Raw genomic sequence first — 18932 nt, forward strand, 5'->3', positions numbered from 1 at the left:
TAAGGCTGTTGTGTCGATATCGCCTGTTATCAGCGCCGTATTGATGTCGTATCGGGTTGTTGTTGTTGTCGTGAGTGGACAGCACTGAGCAGAACTGGGTTCACTGGACCCGAACCGCCTCACCAGACTTTGAAGCCGAACTGTTTGGTCTTCGGAGGTGAACTCCATCCAGCCCGAACTCCAGATGAGCGCGCGGATGAAGAGCTGCTGTAGAGCTCGGCGCGTCTGCTGCTCGCTCGGGTTCATTTCCTGGTGATTCCAGCCGTTTCTGAGGACTCTGAGAGAGACAGTGTGGTCACCTGGACATACTGTAGAGAAGCAGAAGCTGCTCAGGTTGCAGCGTTTCAACACCTTCACCATCATCACTCCTTCCGGCTGAAGCAACATGACAGTTTCGCACAAAGAGCTCGAGCCACGGTGAGCAGCAGCCTTTGTGTTGGGTGCAGCGCTCCGTTCTGTGGCTGGTTGATGTGGAGTGAAGTGTTTATGTCTCTCCAGTGATGAGAACACAGAGGGTCTCAGTGGTAGACCATCTATGGGAGCACATCCCCGTGCATCCCTTCACTGTTTGAGATGCTAAAGGAGGATTCTAATGGCTTTCCCAATCCAAATGTACCCAAATTTTCTGCATGTGTCTGCAATTGGGATGTGAAGGAAGTCATTCAGAGTGGTTTGGTGTGAAATGGTAGAGAAACTTACTGACTCTTTACAGTGGTGGTGATAGGAACCAGGTGTCTACAATGCAAATATAACCATTTTATTTACTTTCCAAGACAATCAGTGAACGTACACTTCTGAGCTTTCATATGCAGTGTTGATGATGGTAAAGTAGTAGCAAGTCTGAAAAGAAGGTACTAGTTTTTGCCTGTGTACCCCTCTGCCATGAATATTTTTTAAAAATACTTTTTTGGCTGAAACTTTATCTCAGAACTCTTAAGACAATCTCTTAGACATCACCCGATATATTCATAACCATTTCATTTAATAACTTTCTATAAGGGAGCTTTTAGAGGCATTTAATTATTCAGATGTTTGGTTCCTATCACCACCATTGTGAACAATTCTGTTCTCTAGAATGGCACATTTTGAATCAACCCGCTCTGAGTGGCTTAGTTTACATCTTCCCCATTTATGGAGAGAAATAAGCGGAGTTCCTCTTTAAAATGATGCATGTTGTAAAGACAAAATTGTATAAAAAGCAGAAAAAGCTTGTCAAAAATGTTGTATGTAAGCTTTCGGTCCATTTGTAAGTAGAAGATGAGATGTTTTCTGCTGCTTTGAATTCGTATGAGGTTACTGTTGTGTGCAGAGTTTGTCATATTTTTCATGTTTGACATATTTTTGTCACTGTTCGACGCGTGAAACAAATGACAAAACGTGTAATGTGTAGGTTAATTCATTATATAACTATGTAATTAATTATGTACTACACCTTAATTGCATGTAAGCAATTGTATGATATAAACTCAATGATGATTGAGGTTAAACTATTCTCTGAAAAGCTGTCATTCATAAAGAAGCCTGCTTTGTTGGGAGCACATTGAGCCGAGCAGCAAGAGCTTCTGCTGACTTATGCCGTCTTCCCCTTTTTTGGTAACAGGACAGGAGCAGTGGACAGTGGGCATCAGTCTCCTCCTGAATTCTCCACCGAGCGGGACGTGCTGCTGTGAGGAGGATGCGCTTCCCTCTGAAAAAGATTCGCAAGCAGTTCAAACTCCTCCTGCTCCTTGTGCTGCTCACCTTTGCCATTGGGTTCACGTACCTGCACATCAACCAGGGCAAGGCCATCAAGCTCCACTTCAACTATGGCAAAGGTAAAGGATATAGCAGCTGCTTCACTGAATCGAGCTTCAGTCACTAGAAAACTCACACTGAGGTTTAATTATGGCGGGTAGAGAGGTGGGCAATAGGACAATATGCTTATTGTTATGGAGATGACGTGCATTACAGTAGGCTTTTCTGAGTGTATTGAGGGTTTCGACTGTGTGTTTTATTAAAATGAATGCAAAATGCAGACCTGTTTAACTGGACGTAATGTGGTGCGGTATGTGAAATGTGAAAAAAAAGGTAGATTTGTTTAATGTGGCCATACTGGTGTATTTTGTTAGACCTCAAAACTACCTCAAAGCTAAATACTATCATGTGTTTCATGATAAAGTCTTCAAGTATATTAATTAGCACTGTCAAATGATTAAAATAACTAATCATGGTCAAAATTCAGCACGTTTGCCATACATTTTGTTATAGCTGCAGATAGTTATATAAAAAAGTTCAAGCACCCCTGGTCAAATTTCATGTTTTATCCATGTTGATTTCTAAGTGATATTAAGTGAACACTAGGGCTGGGCAATATGACAATATATATCGGTATCGTGATAACGTCACAATATAACAATCTGCTTTTCTGAACATATTGTGAATATCATCAGTACTTGTAGAAGACTGACCAACTGCCTGTTTTATTATAAAGAAAGCAAAATTAGTCCGGATTAACTGGATTTATTGCAACACAGTGAGCCAGATGTTTAAAAAAACTTGCGTTAACAGTTTTTGACATTTTTTAAAATGTAGAACTACATCTGATTCAACTGATGAGATGTGTGTAAAAATAAATATTGCGACATATTGTGTATTGTGAAAATTTATTGAAGTATCACAATATTAAAATTTTGCCATATCACCCACCTCTAATCCACACATCTTATAGGTAGAACTTACAAATTACATATATTTCTGCAAATGTTAGTGCAATTTCTATTTATTTGCTGTTTAACATTTGCTAAGTTTGCAATAAATTGAACATACAATATAAAATATATGTAATATCTTTTGCGCAGGCCATGTTTTATGTTAAATTCATCAAGAAAGCAGTTATTATGTAATTAAAGTGTGTGTTATCTGGAGAGTATTTTCACAATCAACAAAACATTTGAACAGAGCTCATTTACATATATCAGTCTTGAAGGTAATTCTGTAGGATAAACAATGGTCATTGGGCAATGCTTTTCAGTACATAAAACCACACAAATGTTCTAAGTGGACCTCAAGGGAAAAATTAAAATACAAGAAAAATGAAAGGATAAGGGCCCTTAAACTTAAAGGTGTACGTGATATTTATCTGTCTGACATGCCTCTGGTCAAATAAGAAGGTTACATAGATTCCCTATTCCCAAGAACCCTTGCTGTGTGGTATACATTTGGATGAAATTTTTTCCTGTTTTGTTGATTTTGAAAATGAAAATAAGTGAACACATCCTCTAAGAGAAGTTAAGTTTAGTGCTAAGTTTAACATTTGCTAAGTTTCCAAAAATTGAACATACAATATGAAATGTGCCTTATCTTTTTCACAGGCCATATTTTATGTTTTCTTTTTTCCCCCAATATGTTAAATTCAGCAAATAAGCAGTTATTATGCAGTTACAGCGTGTGCTCTCTGTAGAGTATTTTCACTAACAACAAAACATGTCATTTAAACAGGGGCACCCAAACCTTTACACATGAAAAAGTTTTGTACATGAAAAATATTAGATGTGAGCATCAGCCTACAATTCCCATATCAGTGCATCCCTAGTCCTATGAATTGCTTGGCTAACTCAGTTGTAGCTAACTTGTTGAGGAACTAACCTTGAAGTTAACCTTCACTTTTTATCTGTTCCTCACAAGTTCATCAGAAAAAAAACGAAGTAAGAATGGCCTATTAGAGGTCGCAAATAGTCCAGCTTCATGATGAGTCCATTTGTACGACAGACAATATATTATCAATTGATTTGACATTTCTTGTGAGCTTGATATCGATCAGGTGAGCAGGTCAGCGAGGACGATGGAATTGTACATTGGATCATCCTAAATTACTCCAAATGAAGATGCAGCTTGGGCTTTAATTACTTTCCTTGTCTGCTTTCAGCAAGTCTGATCATTCTTAAACCAATTTGTCTTGTGGAATATTGTATCATTTGTAGTGGAGATAAGACTCAAAGACCAGCGAGGCAGAAAGTCTTTTTCATCTGTGCTCTCTAAACTGAAATGAAATTACTTTAACCCCTGGGCAGAGCTTAGATACAATTCTTACTTCTGTTATGAGTGTGCTGCCAGATAGCACTTAAGAGACAAGATATTTCATTCTTTCATAAATCTGCTGAGTTGTGTATGAATGAAAGTGGCAGGTTTTTGCAAGTTCTTCTCTCTTGCGCGCTAATATAAGTGTGGATGTTTGTGCCAGGGTTCCACACCCTCAGAAATAAAGGTAGTAAACTGTCACTGGGGCAGTGCCCCTCTTGTCACTGGGGTGGGACCTTCAAGGGTACATCTCAGTACCTTTAGTCAAGGAACATAATTACACCATAAGCTATTGAATTATGTTTTCTATGTTGTATTGGCTCCATACACCCCGTCTCATCTCCAGGCTTTTTACTTTATTGTTCTGTTTTAAAACATTAGATTATGAAAAGGTAAAAATATGTACTGTTCACCTGGAAAAACTTACTTAAAGTACACAATTTGATCTTAAAACCACTGTTGAACCTTTGAGGGAACATTCATGTTGTTTGTCCCTTGATGAACGAGAAACGTACCTGGACAGAACCTTTATTTCTAATAGTGCACTGATATAAACATTTTGTGACCGATACTGATTTCAAGGAGCTGGAAAACTGCATAACTGACAATACCAGCCAATATTTTGCAGTTTTATTTTAATTTCCAGCAGTGCTTTACTGATAGACATGGTTGCCGATTGTCACAGTTCTTAAACTTAAGTAAAGGTTATAAATACTTTAAATATTCTGGCACCTGTGGTGGAGCTACTCAGAAATCTTTGCAGTTTTGTTTTCTGTTAATTACCTCCTATTTTTCCAGTTTTTTTGTTGAAGAAAATGTTTGCTGCATAATGTTATTTCTGTGCTGAGCTTTTGGTTTGTAAACATTGTGAGTGTTGTTATTCTAATCATGATGGTGCTTTGTGCAGACTCGCCAGTTCAGCCTGTATTGCTGTCAGGTAGTTAAACAGGGGGTGACTCACACTGCGTTCCCCAGTGACACAGCTGTCTAAGATTGTGCCCTGTTGTCAGGAGCTTGTGGTTCGAATCCTGGTGATGACACAACCTCTGACAATAGTCAGTAAAAACAGATAATCTGTACAAATAGATTATTAGTACAGTTATGTACTGCAGACTAAAACCAAATATGATATTAATAGTACAAAAAGTTTTGTACTGAGACTGATTACAGTGCTAATCTAGTGCACATTCACACAGCGTGAAAGAGAGACACAGACAGAGACACAAAGAGAGAGAGAGAGAGAGAGACAAAGACAGACAGAGACAGACAGGGACACAGAGAAAGAGAAAAAGAGAGAGAAAAAGAGAGAGGGAGAGAAAGAGAGAGAAAGGCAGAAAGAGACAGAGGGAGAGACAGAGGGAGAGAGAGAGAAGGACAGAGAGAGAGTGAGACAGACAGAGACACAAAGAGAGAGACGGAGAAAGAGCAGGACAAAGAGAGAGACCGAGACAGACAGAGAGACAGAGAAAGAGCTGAACAAAGAGAGAGACAGATAGGCAGACGGGGCAGAGATGAAAGAGAAAGACAGACAGAGAGAGACAAAGAAAGAGACAGAGAGAGAGAGACAGAGAGAAAGAGAGAGGGGGGAGTCAGAATGAGAGAGAGAAACAAAGGGTGTCAAAGACCAAGAGAGTGAGGAAGAAAGGAGGTGAAGAGAAACAAAGAAAGAGACAGAGAGAAAGATAGGTAGAGAGAGAAAGAGAGACAGAGAAAGAGAGAGAAAGAGACAGAGAGAGAAAGACAAAAAAGAGAGACAGAGAAAGACAAAGAGAGAGACAGAGAGAAAGACAGACAAAGAAAAAGAAAGAGAAAGATAGGCAGAGAGAGAAAGAGAGATAGAGGGAGAAAGAGAGAGAAGGGGGGAGTCAGACTGATAAAGAGAGAAACAAAGAGAGAAAGAGAGACAGAGAGAAAGACAAAGAGAGAGAGACAGAGAAAGGGAGAGAGAGGTGAGACAGATATAGACAAAAAGAGAGAGTGAGTCAGAGAAAGAAAGAGACACAGAGAGAGAGGAACACAAAGGGAGAGAGACAGCGAGAGAGACAGTCTGCATTTTCAAGTAAGTTAGGGCCGTCTGGTTTCTCATGTGAGGCTGTATCTGTTTTGTCTACGTACAGCGTGCACAACAGAATCTCACGTAAATCAGTATATCTGCTCAAACGTCACCACCTGAGCTTATAGGGAACCTGGATTACACTAGATTTCTCTTATCCCAGCGTTATTCCAAGCTGTTTACCTCGAAAACTGTGAAAGAAAATGCACTTTAAATATGTAAACCAGATGGACTGACACCTATGTTACACTGTTAGAAATAAAGGTACAGTGCAGGTACATTTATCAACGTTTATCAAGGTACAAAAAATGTAAATGTTCCCTCAAAGGAACAACAGCAGTTTTAAGGTCCAATTGTGAACCTTAAATATGTTTTCCCAGGTGAAAAGTACGTATTTGTACCTTTTCATAACCTAAAGTTTTAAAACAGAACAATAAAATAAAAAGCCTGGAGACGAGACAGGGTGTGTGAAGTCAATACAACAACAAAGATATAATTTCAACGGATTATGGCACAATTATGTTCCCTGGCTAAAAGTACTGAGATATACTCTTGAGGGCACCATCCTGGTGGCAAGAGGGGCCCAGAGACAGTTTAGTGCCTTTTTTTCTGAGAGTGTAGTATATTGGCCTGGATTTAGTATGCACTATTTATGAGTTGTCACACCTCAGTTTATGCTGGTACATGATTTTAACATGTGAGAATTGAGCAGTTTGATGCGTGTTTGTGTAGAGAGGAATCACATTTCTCTCTAAACAACTTAGCACCTAATCCATCATCATATATGACAGCATCACGATTTTCATCTTGAAGAGCCAACGCAACCAACAGTGATCACTAAATAATCCAAATGCTCATTCTAGATCCTGTATTTATTGCTGAAAATGGGAACTTTGATCCTTAGCTGGCTGAGAAAAGCCACTTGCACTTTTGTTGAAGTAAGGGATCATCCATCTGTGCCACTGAAACCGTGTCAGGACCGCACGCAGAGTTTCGCCCTCATGCCGAATCACTGCGGCCATAACCGCTCGGAAGAAGTTTCCAGGCGTTTTCCAATATGCTTCACTGGACAAGCTAAATGCTTCATTTAGCATTACCTTGGAGCCTCCTGCCCTTTGCTCTTGCAGGTGAAGTAATTGTGGAGGATTAGTTGATAAATCGCCACTGTACCCGAGTGAAGAATAGACCCCTGAATTTCTAATTATAGAATGAAGCTCAAGGCTTTTCCACCTGCTTCTCGCTGATTGAGATTTCAACATGGGGGCTGGGAGCTCTGGAGTCCTGTGATGTTGACAGGGAGAGGGATGAGGAGCAGGGACTCCTTTAACCTGCAGGTTAATGGAATTTGGGTTGGCCCACATAATGAGCTCCTTTCAACACACTGGCTAACGCTTATGCAAATGGAAGTTTTTGGACAGCAGCCATTGTTCTCAAGAGAGACGTGTTCGGAGTGATAAGTGAGAGAGGATTGGACTGTAAGACAACCCTGCGTTTGCTCAATCTGGAGAGGGATACGTAGATGGGGGCATGTTGACTCCTCTTTGGATAAAACAGAAGAGCCAGAGAAGAAGAGCTGAGAGGTTTTCTACAGTTCATTAATTGTGTCTTTAAGAACAATATAAAAATGACAATAATTACAGAATCAAATAAAAAAGAGACTCTTATGATCAGACATGTTGGTGATGGTGAAGTGAGTGAGGTGAGAAACACACCTGCTGTTGTCCTCCCAGGCACAGCACCAGAACTAAATCAGGACAAAGGCATCTTTGAGAGGCTGAAGCGTGGGGGGGCAACATATGCATGCGACAAAAAAACAGCTAAAATGCAGGCTGTACAGAGTGATGCATGCAACCCTCCTGTGTTAATCGATCTAGCCTTTTATATTGGATGCATATGGCAAGCAGTATAAATGAGTTTCACTTCGTTTTTTGCAGGCTGCTGCTATTGAAGCATATATAAAAGGTAGTGGGTTTGGAGGGGCATGATGATTGGTTGGTGGGACACTGCCTCACTGAATGACCCCCTAATGTCTGGCCTGTGTCCTCCACAGATCACTTTACCTTCCTCCTGAGGGGTAGTAGAGTAGTTTGAGTAGTTTCACCACTTTCAGATGCTCATCCTAAGTGAAATATTTCATTTAAAACTAGCTAGTTTCAAAACTTAGTTGTTTTTAAAAGAAATAAAATATCGGACTGGTAATCTCTATCTTTCTAAAATGGATATAATGGATTAATGGAATAATCTTTGACTGTCAGGCTGCTCGAATGCTCTTGCTAATGAAGTAAGAACCTTTTTTGGTCAAATTAAGGGGCTGGCAACTTAAGTTCTTAATTAGAACTAGGCTCGTCCGCTTGCTAACAGGCTAAAACAGCCAACAGCCTAAACTCCATCATTAATATCACAGGCTTGAATTAAAGCACTTTCGGTATGATTAACTGTAAAACGGCAGTATAAAAGTCTAAAAATGTGCTTCAAATGTCCGTGAAGTAGCGTCAAACCCAGGCTGAATCCCAGACAGCTCAGTATTCCTTAAATAGTGTTCTAGCTATGAAAGTTTAGAAATTCTGGCCTCTACAGTCAAATAGTGCATCATTTATCGAGTATGGATGAGTCCCAAATGACTATTTCTTAGCTATATTTTGCACGGATGGGCTGCAGGATCCAGTATTTAAATTACTACGTAGTGCACTATGTAGGGAGCAGGGAGATATTTGAGATTCAGCCCCAGCATGAGAAGAGGGGTGCTGCTGAATTGGTGCTAAGTAAGACACTATAGTTATTTGGTGACCAAAAAGCACTTATAAACTACAAAACTAAGAAAAAAACGTGATAAATACTGTATCGTGTATCGTGTATAGTGATAATGTAAATCATATTTTGCCATATCGCCCACGCCTATGTGAAAGTAACTACAACTGAATGCTCAAAAAAAAGCACAATCCAAGCAAGAAAGAGAACCTTGGTCTTACCATTAATTCAATCATCAATACATATGATTACAGATGCTAAAGTGAAGGATGCTGCACTGCACTCAGCTAAGAAGGACTAATTGTGCCCTCCTTCTAATGACACATGCAGTTGGTCACTGACGATATCCATGCTCAGGAAAACATTTTGCGCTGCAGTTTATCACAATGAAGGATACTTCGATTAAGCTTATTTAGAAACCCAATGAAGAATGAGTCTTTTGCAGGTCATTTCAATGACACGAATTTGATGCGCGTTGAACAATATGTAATTCTGGAGAATAGCCGTAACGGGCCAGGAAAATGAGAAGGTGCCACCTGAGCATAATTAGAGTCTGTGAAGCAAAAGCCTGTGTCCTCTGGAGCAGTAATGGCAACCGAAGGAGAATCCTTCCCCTGCTCGGGTGTGAAAAAGACTCACACAAAACACTCAACACAGCCTCATTTAGGAAGAGCTGGGAACAGAACGAGCAGCCACCAACAGATTTAAACCAAAGAATGAAGCATTGTGTGCATTTTGTTTTGCTGAAGATGAGAATGAGTTAAAGAGTTTAAGACAATTATTAAGCAGTTCCTACTAAAAGTGGTCGATATGACAAAAATATAACATCACAATACGTGACAATTTCATGATACATGACTTGTATCACAATATTTTCTTTTTCTAGAACAGATAAAAACACTAATATTTTATAAAATACTATAAAACTATAAGAACAATGATTTTATTCAGTGTTTCACACACTGCACTACGCTTGGTTAAAACAGGACTAACTTTGACCTCTTTATAAAGAAACATGCAGTTGGTCACTGATGATATCCATGACATGCTCAGAAAGGCATTTTGTGTCGCAACTGAGCAGAATTATGATAAATATTGTCTCAGTGAACACCTATAAAACAAGTAATAGAAGATCATAAGGGTAGGTAACATCGCAAAAATATAACATTGCAATCAGCTGCTTGTTGTACAGTTTATGCAGTTACTCTACACTGGTTGTTGTTTACAGACTATTAATAATTGGTCTAAATCTGTCTTTGTTATCATACATGCAGTTGTTCAGTGTTCTAGATGTGCACATGATATACTCTGAGTGCATTGTGATGTAGTTTACCATCATATCATATTGCCCACCCCTAAAAGACCATAATGAAGGACAAAATAACAATGTAGATTAAAATTAGTGGCAATACAATAGTCTGCATGTAGTCTATCAGTATCAATTAATGCTTATTGCATTGTATAGCTGTTAATTATTATAAGAATACAGTTATGCATTATTTATTTCATTAATAGTTCAGTAAAAGTTTGTTTCATCCCACTGTATCAGTGTTATGGATATGGCTCTACTTTTCACCAGTCATAAAAAATAAAACTGTATCTTTCAATTACTTTCAATGTGATGGGGAAAAGGAAGCTCATCTCAGTATGCGGGAAAACGCTCGGGATGGCATTCTCACTGTGAATCTTTAATAGGCCTCAATCCTCGGGAGGAGAGAAGGCGAGTGTGTGTGCGGGTGTGTGTGCTGTACTGGCGGAACAGGCAGCTCTCTGTTGACTTGGCTCAGGGCAAGGACACATGGGGCAGGTGGTGGCCCACTCACCAGCCGAGGAGGAAGTGCATGAAGCATGCAGATTTTTTGACGAGCACACTTCCAGACAGAGCACCCTGGGCAGACTGTAGCACCGCGCTGCCAATACTTTGTCAAAATGACTGTGAGTTAGGTGCTGCATCAAGGGCCAGAGAAGATTAGCAGTATTTCAGGTCTGGTTATTTTATCTTTGACTGTACACTTCTGGAAGGCTAATTTACTATCAAGAGTATCACCAGGGACTGCGCTCTCAATCTCCTGACGATAGGGCCAATGCATAGACGGTTATGCCTAATCACAATGTTTGTACTGTGGGCTGTGACCAGTGACAGGTCCAGATGAGTGCTTCTGTGGCTCTCTTGTATCAAAGTATTCATGTATTCCAACAGAAGTAAATTATTTTGGTTAAAATAATGCAGGCAATGTTGCATTTTCTGATATCACTTAACACTTGACATAACAATGCCATTAATGTGTCATGGCAGATTTCATATGCTGTCATGAGTTGTTATGACAGATTATGTCCAGTAATATAACAGTGTCATGTAACCATTAAAAGTCATGACAGTGGGGCATGTTAGAGGCAGGGTGGTACTAAACTCTGCATGAAAGTAGATCTTTAGGACAGAGCTTGGTGACCACTGGCTTAAATGATTGTGAGGTGTTCAGGAGCACCTCAATCACAGTGTTTTTACTGGGGACAGTGGCCAGTTCCAGAGTGTTTCTGTGTCTGTTTGATTCAAAAGTAAGTTGTTTTGGTCAAAATAATGCAGGCCATGTCACATTATTGGTTCACACTGCCTTTTAAATGCAAGGCATTTCTTAATCACCGTATGTTGAAAAATAACTGCAGTGCTAGTGTTCTGTTGGCTTGATTTTATATTGAGTTCCGCACTGTCATCTGCAGTTTCACTGTGGAGTGAGTCTGATTGGGTTGTGTGTATAATCACTGGAAGAAAGCCAGCACCAGAAGAAAATCTGACATTGTGAGCGTTCGTTTGATTTGCAAAATCACTGAGCTGTAATTGAAAATGCGTGCAGAAGAACCTTGTTTGATCATTTTTGCATTGGCATATGATGAATCTACCTGACTAGCCAAAGTGGTTGTATTTCTTTAATCAGCTTTTATACAGCTCAACTTTAATACCGTGCATGACAATTATTCATGAGCCCTTATGCAGAAAAGATTCGCATCCATGTGACATTTCAATTGTCAGAAAGGAAGTATAATAAAACTTCTCTTTCCTTTATAATATGCTGCACTGGTGGAAAACTGAAGGTTCTTTTAAGTGCTTTTATGTGTTATGTGTACCTATTGAGGCGCACTGTGGGATTGTGGGAGTGCACTATATATTCTCCACGGTTATGTCTGAAAATGTGCCTTATTCCTTATATAATGCACTATTTAGGAGTCTGCGTTGTTGTAGTGCTGTGAAAATACAGTGGAAAATACTATCCCACAATGCATTGCAGTAGGTAGTTTACAAACAGTGACACGGAATAATAAAATGCATTGTGTCATTAAACGTGACTACCCTCTTAGATTGATGAGCAAACCCATGTAATGTTAGCACATAAAATTCTTTACAATAATCCCAAGGAGCAGCTACTGCATTCCTGTTACAGCAATATGAATTTGTATTGTACTCACAGCACTAGGAGATGGTTATTTCACACAAAAATTCATATTTCATTCCACTATGCCCATAACAAAAAGTTACAAAGCGATTTTACTATAGAATATTAGGTACTTTTCTACATTTTGTTGTATTTTTCTCTGAGGTCCACTTAGGACATTTTTTGTGGTTTTATGAACCAAAAACAGTCATATTTCATTTCTGCATGACCATATTCAAACCTCTCTTTATACCTGCATTTTTAATGGGATGTTTGTGCTTCATTAAAAAAAACAGTCCAAGCTAAAGTAGTCTTTAAAACTTCAAATGTGAATGGGCGGGGCTAAGATTCTGGACATTAAATGAGTGGATATATGTACATGTGCTGGTTTTTATGACATCACAAAAACCCTGAATTCAAAACAGGTTGTTTTTGCAGCCGGCTTTCCTCATATGGACTGTTTACATTCTACATAAAACTTTTTTATTAAAAGATTCTGTTTTCGATGATATGGGTCCTTTAAAGCAACTGGTCGCCAAATCATCAGGAAGGTCAACAATATTTGATCATAAGCCTTAAAAAAGTCATATTACTGTAGCATTAATTGTCAGCCTACAATATTTGGCCTAAATTATGTCGCTATATTATGATCAGATCAAACAGGTATGCCCAAAGACAGCAATGTGTATCTAATATTAACTTTTCCTGTAAGAATAATACATATTAACAAAAAATATTTTGGATTAAAAGAACTAATGAAAAATGATAAGAAAATTAAGAGCTCAATAACAGAAACCATAACAAAATTTTTGTGTAATTCTACCCCAGTTCTACATTTTTTAGACTATTTAAAATTGTGAGTTTCTGATGTTTATTTCAGTTTTAAAAATGTGTTAATTGAGAACAGACATATCAGTACCAGTAAAGCAATGTCTAACTAAAAATACTGCAGTGTAAAATCTTAAATATAAATCAGTTATTGGTTTATCGATTATCAGCTATCTAACTTTTTAGCCCCTTAAAATTGATATTGATATTGTCCACAAAACTTTATGTCAGTCAGGCCCTATTCTATATTGCACTCCTGATTTGGTGATTACGAACCAGTTACATTACCTGTAATAGTCTATAACATAATAAAATAGTATGATATAATGTAATATAATCTATAATATAATAGTGCTTCTGATTTTTCAGTAGCAGAGAATAGTGATTAGGGACCACTTTCAATATGGGGAACAGTGCTCACAACACCAGTTTGAACGCAGTACGTTTTTTTGACGCTACAACACAACACACTCTCAGAATAGTGCACCATATAGTGAATAGGGCATATTTTTGGCCACAGAGACTGCCTGCCTTGAGACCATGTTGAAATAACATAGCCAAGCATGCAGTAGGTCTATCCTTTGCCCTCTAATTGTTTGGCCTTTTCACCCCTCACTCCCACAGCTCAATGCTACCTGTACTGAACATCTTCCTGTAGGAGTATAGCTTCTTACAGCAGCCTCTAACTCCAGGCTGAGCCGCTAACTTCTCAAAGCCCTCATTGATATTCCTACAGTCTGCAGTGCTGTCCTCAGCACTAACTCAGCTTTGCTCTGGAGCAGTAGATGTGGTCTTTACTGACTTCTTTCAATCACACAGGAGCCATTAATAGGCCTCAATTGTAGATAGGCCTAAAAAAGAGTTGATTCGGGTGAAGACGAGGGCAGCTTACATCACAGTGTGTAGTTTGGTGAGTGACTTCATGCCCTGATGTAATACTCTCAATGTGTTGCCTAATATTCATGGCGTTTCTATTATGCAGTGTATAGCCTTTGGGTGAGGTCATCTAATCCATTATGTATCTATAACAAGTTTGCTGTGCGTATTTATTTCACCTCTCAGCTAAGGTTTTTATTTCTACACTATCATATTTTGGAAGTGGCCACTCACTCCATTAGTGATACACCTTGACCCATATCATAATTCTCTGTTCGCTTAGATGGCCGAAAAAGGTAAGCTAGAGAAAAAAGCACCTTAAAAAGGAGGTTGGAGCACCAGTGGCATTTTAGAAACATGAGCCATTTTGGGACAGGAGGGGAAAAATGCCCATGCCTTATCCATCTGCCAGCCTGCTAGTGCCAGATGCATGGACCAGTTAGCCTGCTCCTTGGGAGATAACATGGCTTCCTGTGCAGTACTGTGCTTGTTTTTTGCTCTCCCTCTCTCTGTCTTTCTGGCTGCCTCATTCTCCTAATCTGTATATTAAGCTTGTCCTGATATCAGAAAACTCTACAAGACCTGTATTTAATAATGTGAGGCTTGTCACTCCAAAATTAGGCAAATACACTGCACCAAGGGTGGACAAAATGGCAAAAACATAACATCACAATATTTGAAGACATTCAAGTCAATAGGACATTCGGACTCAATAGGGCCTCTCTGAGATTTGGTACAGCTTGAGAGACTCTCACAATTCAAGGTGACAGTATCAGTTTCCGCTCCAGGTACGGTCCAAATCAGTCTCCTACTTCTCCGGATTGCTAAATGGTTTGAATGTATGTCGTTCAATGTGATGACATGATGTGTACTTAACATTTTGATTGTTTTTGATTGAAACTTGTTCCACAAAGTCGAAACCCTTATTCGTAACTGTTGATGCTGAGTTTCAAGTGAGTTGCAGGATGTGCAATTTTGCGGATTTGGACTGTGCCTTCAGCATATAGTGGTAGAAAGAGGGAAGACTGATTAAAGGAGGGGAGAGAACTCAAGAACTCAAGGGCTAGAATTCTGGGGGAATTCCGTCAGGAACCAGAAGGCCAGATCCCAGCTTTTTAACTGTAGTAAGACTGACATAGAGAGGGTGGTGGTGGGTATCACATATAGCACAAGGTAAAGATGGGAATTTAGCATTGATTAGAGCATTACATTGGAAGGAGGAGGTGTTTTAAGCATGGTCCACCTCCCCAAATTTAATTTAGTTTCTTGTAGGTTTCAAGCTACTAAAGTTGCATGATAGCTTCACTGTGTAAAGCCAGCTTACACTTTTAGGAAAGATGGTTCTTCAAGGGTTCTTTAGTAAAGGGAATGGTTCTATTTGTAACCATAAGTTCTTTATGGAACCATTTCATGCTTAAATGTTTCTATGCATGGTAAAATCATTCTTCAGCTTCAGCAGAGATTTTGTTGTATATGGTTCTGTTTTGATTTTGTTTGAAAATAGTTGTAAATAGCACCCAAAAGCATTCTTTTATTGTTACAATGTCAAGCTTAAATTTTAAAAAGCATAAAGCATAAAATGGTTCTATATGGAACTCATTATTCTACAACCCCTACATAGAAACAAAATGCAATGATATGCAAATCATTTGAACCCTATATTTCATTGAAAATGCTTCAAAGACAACATATCAAATGTTGAAACTGAGAAATTTTATTGTTTTTTGAAAAATATATACCCATTTTGATTTGAAGCCAGCAACGCATTCCAAAAAAGTTGGGACGGGTGCAACAAAAGGCTGGTAAAGTTGTGTAATGCTAAAAAAAACACCTGGTGGTTGATTGGCAATAGGTCAATAACATGATTGGGTATAAAAAAGAGCATCTCAGAGAGGCTGAGTCTTTCAGAAGTAAAGATGGTGAGGGATTCTTCACTCTGTGAAAGACTGCACAAGCAAATAGCAAAGAACTTCTGCTTTTCATCATCTACGGTACATAATAACATTAAAAGATTCAGAGAATCTGGAGAAATCTCTGTATGTAAGGGACAAGGCCAAAAACTAATATTTGTTGGCCATGATCGTTTGGCCCTCAGGCAGCACTGCATTAAAAACAGACATGATTCTGTAGAGGAAATCACTGCATGGGCTCAGAAACACTTCTGAAAGCCACTGTCTGTGAACAGTTCAGCGCTGCATCCACAAATGCTAATTAAAATTCTTAAATGCAAAAGAAAAAATCATATATAAACAGGAATGCCGACGCCTTCTTTGGGCCTAAGCTCATTTAAAATGGACTGAGGGGAAGTGGAAAAGTGTCCTGTGGTCTGACAGTTCAAAATTTGAAATTTTTTTTGGAAATCATAGACACTGTGTCCTCCGGGCTAAAAACCACTCAGTTTGTTATCAGTGCACAGATCAAAAGCCAGTGTTCATGATGGTATAGGGGTGTATTAGTGCGCATGGCATGGTTGACGGGCATATCTGTGAAGGCACCATTAATGCTGAACGATATATACAGGTTTTGGCAACATATGCTGCCATCTAGACGACGTCTTTTTCAGAGAAGGCCTTGATTATTTCAGCAAGACAATGTCAAACCACATTCTGCATGTATTACAACAGCATGGCTCCGTATGAGTCCAGGCACTAAACTGGCCTGCCTGCAGACCAGACCTGTCACCACTGAAAACATTTGGCACATTATATAATAAAAAATATGCCAGTGGAGACCCCGAACTGTAGAGCAGCTGAAATCCTATATCAAACAAGAATGGGAAAACATTTCACTTTTAAAACTACAGCAGTGTCTCCTCAGTTCCCAAACGCTTACGGAGTGTTGTTAAAAGAAGAGGTGATGAAACACAGTGGTAAACATTCTCCCGTCCCAAATTTTTGGAACGTGTTGTTGGCAGCAAATTTAAAATGGGCATATATTTTTCAAAAACCAATAAAATTTCTCAGTTTCAACATTTTATATGTTGTCTTTGTACTATTTTCAATGAAATATAGGGTTTAAATGATTTGCACCTCTTTGAATTTTGTTTTTATTTACATTTTGTACACCGTCCCAACTTTTTTGGAAATGAGGTTGTAAATAGAACCGCTTCCCTTGAAGAACCTTGAAGAATCTTTTTTGAGAGTGTAAGTTGGCTGTACACGATGAAGCTATTGGGCAACTTCAGTTGCTTGAAATCTACAAGAATCTAATGCCCTAATCAATGCTCAATTCCCGTCTCTACCTTCTGTTTCATGTGATACACACCATCACCCTTAAACTGAACCATTTTATTTACTAAAGAAGCCTTGAAGAACCATCTTTTTTATGTGTGTAGAGTGCGACGCTTTGTTGTAGGGCTGTGCATCCCTACTACCAATTTATCATATTAACGATAACACAATCGTCAAATTGTCCACTCTCACATTGTACAGGCCTTGTGTGCTTTGCCTGATGCACTGACAATGCCAGCATCCAGAGCTTTCAAAGCTTTCTACACTGGTTAAATCAATGATGTAAATGCTTTCACAGCCTGTTCCAGTTTCCACTAACACAGCTTCCAGAAACATGTGCATCCCATGAAATGACAGCGTTCTGTGCCTTGTCTGTACAAAAGCACTGTACGGCCTCTATTTTGAAGCACGGATGGAATTCTAAGTGGGTGGGAGCTCCTTCCATAATGGATGATTGTGTGTTGTCTCCTCTGTGCGTCGCTTTGATAAGAGCATTTAGCTCTCGCTGTTGAAAGTGGGCTGGATGCAGGTGCAGTTTGTCTCAATGTTTCAGGGTGTTGTATTGTTCCACATCGAGCACGTTGAGTGAAGTGTAGGTGGGTGGATGGGGCTTTGCCTAATGCACATTACCAGCCCTCTTGTTTAGCTGCTATTTATGTGAATACGAGTGCTTAACGTTACATGAGCGCATATAGAGGCATTCCTTCTGTTGCGCGTAATGTCAACGGAAGCCTTGAAATATCTTGTCTTTTTCTGAGCGTTTCTCTTAGATCTTTTCTTTATGAAAACAAGTAGGACATGATTGAAGTAAAGGCTTGGTTGTTAACACCTCTGTCCCTGTTGTAATCTCCTATAATGAGTTTCAGATTTACCTGCTATATTTTTAGTAGCATTGTCTCAAATGAAGATCAGAGAATCCTGCATCATTTCAGACTTAATTGGTCCCTACAGAACCAATTCCGAATCTATCGCTCAGCTGCTCATTATGTTGTCCATTTTCTCCTGTTTGAAGTTTAGTCGATGGAGGTAATGACAGTCTTTTTTCCAAAATGTAATTCATCTTAGCTCTAGAGGAGATGTGCTTACATGAGATAATAATACTGGGATTGAAAAAAAATCTGATCTTATGTTATTATACTCCAGAGTATATTATGCTTTTGGCACATTTTGAAACCCTGTTTCATGGCACTCCATAATCACAAAGAACAGCCGACCAAGGTTTCTCATTGTTTGCTACACTCCTGTTTAACATGGTGAGAGGTTGCACCTCTTTTTAAAATAAAGGGCCAGTTTCATAGGGAAAAAACATCCTCTCTTTTTAAATAAAAGGGCCATTCACTCTTCAGTCCATACAGTCCATATATGGAAACTAGGCTGCAAAAATGGCCATTCTGTTGAATTCTATTGGTTTTTGTGATGTCACAAAAAACAACACATTTATATATATCCACCTTCATGTAAGATCATGATCTGAAGTTGGACATTTTAAGCAATAAAACCCATGATACTCTGGCAACAGGCAGAATTAGGGCCTTAGTTGCTAACAATATCAGGTTAAATCACTCAAATACATTTCCTACTGCTTTAGTTAGTTGCATTTATTTCCAAAAATCAAAGATAGTGTAAAAATAAGCAAACTGGTCAGGGCTGTCGGGAACTTCAGACTGCATCAGATATAAAGTCCGACATCATGCTGAGTTTAGCACAAGCTCC

General features: G+C 39.0%; 1 protein-coding gene across 1 annotated transcript in view; it reads left to right on the forward strand.

Moving 5' to 3' along the window:
• The window catches only part of b4galnt4b (beta-1,4-N-acetyl-galactosaminyl transferase 4b), a 157874-nt gene continuing 138942 nt past the window's right edge, over positions 1-18932 (forward strand). Inside the window, exons 1-2 of the mRNA XM_036584322.1 lie at positions 1-417; positions 1601-1814. Of these exons, the coding sequence (XP_036440215.1) occupies positions 1676-1814 (139 nt within the window). The 5' untranslated portion in view covers positions 1-417; positions 1601-1675. The remainder of the gene's footprint in view (positions 418-1600; positions 1815-18932) is intronic.

This window comes from Colossoma macropomum, unplaced genomic scaffold, assembly GCF_904425465.1.
Source record: "Colossoma macropomum unplaced genomic scaffold, Colossoma_macropomum, whole genome shotgun sequence".
NCBI lineage: Eukaryota > Metazoa > Chordata > Actinopteri > Characiformes > Serrasalmidae > Colossoma > Colossoma macropomum.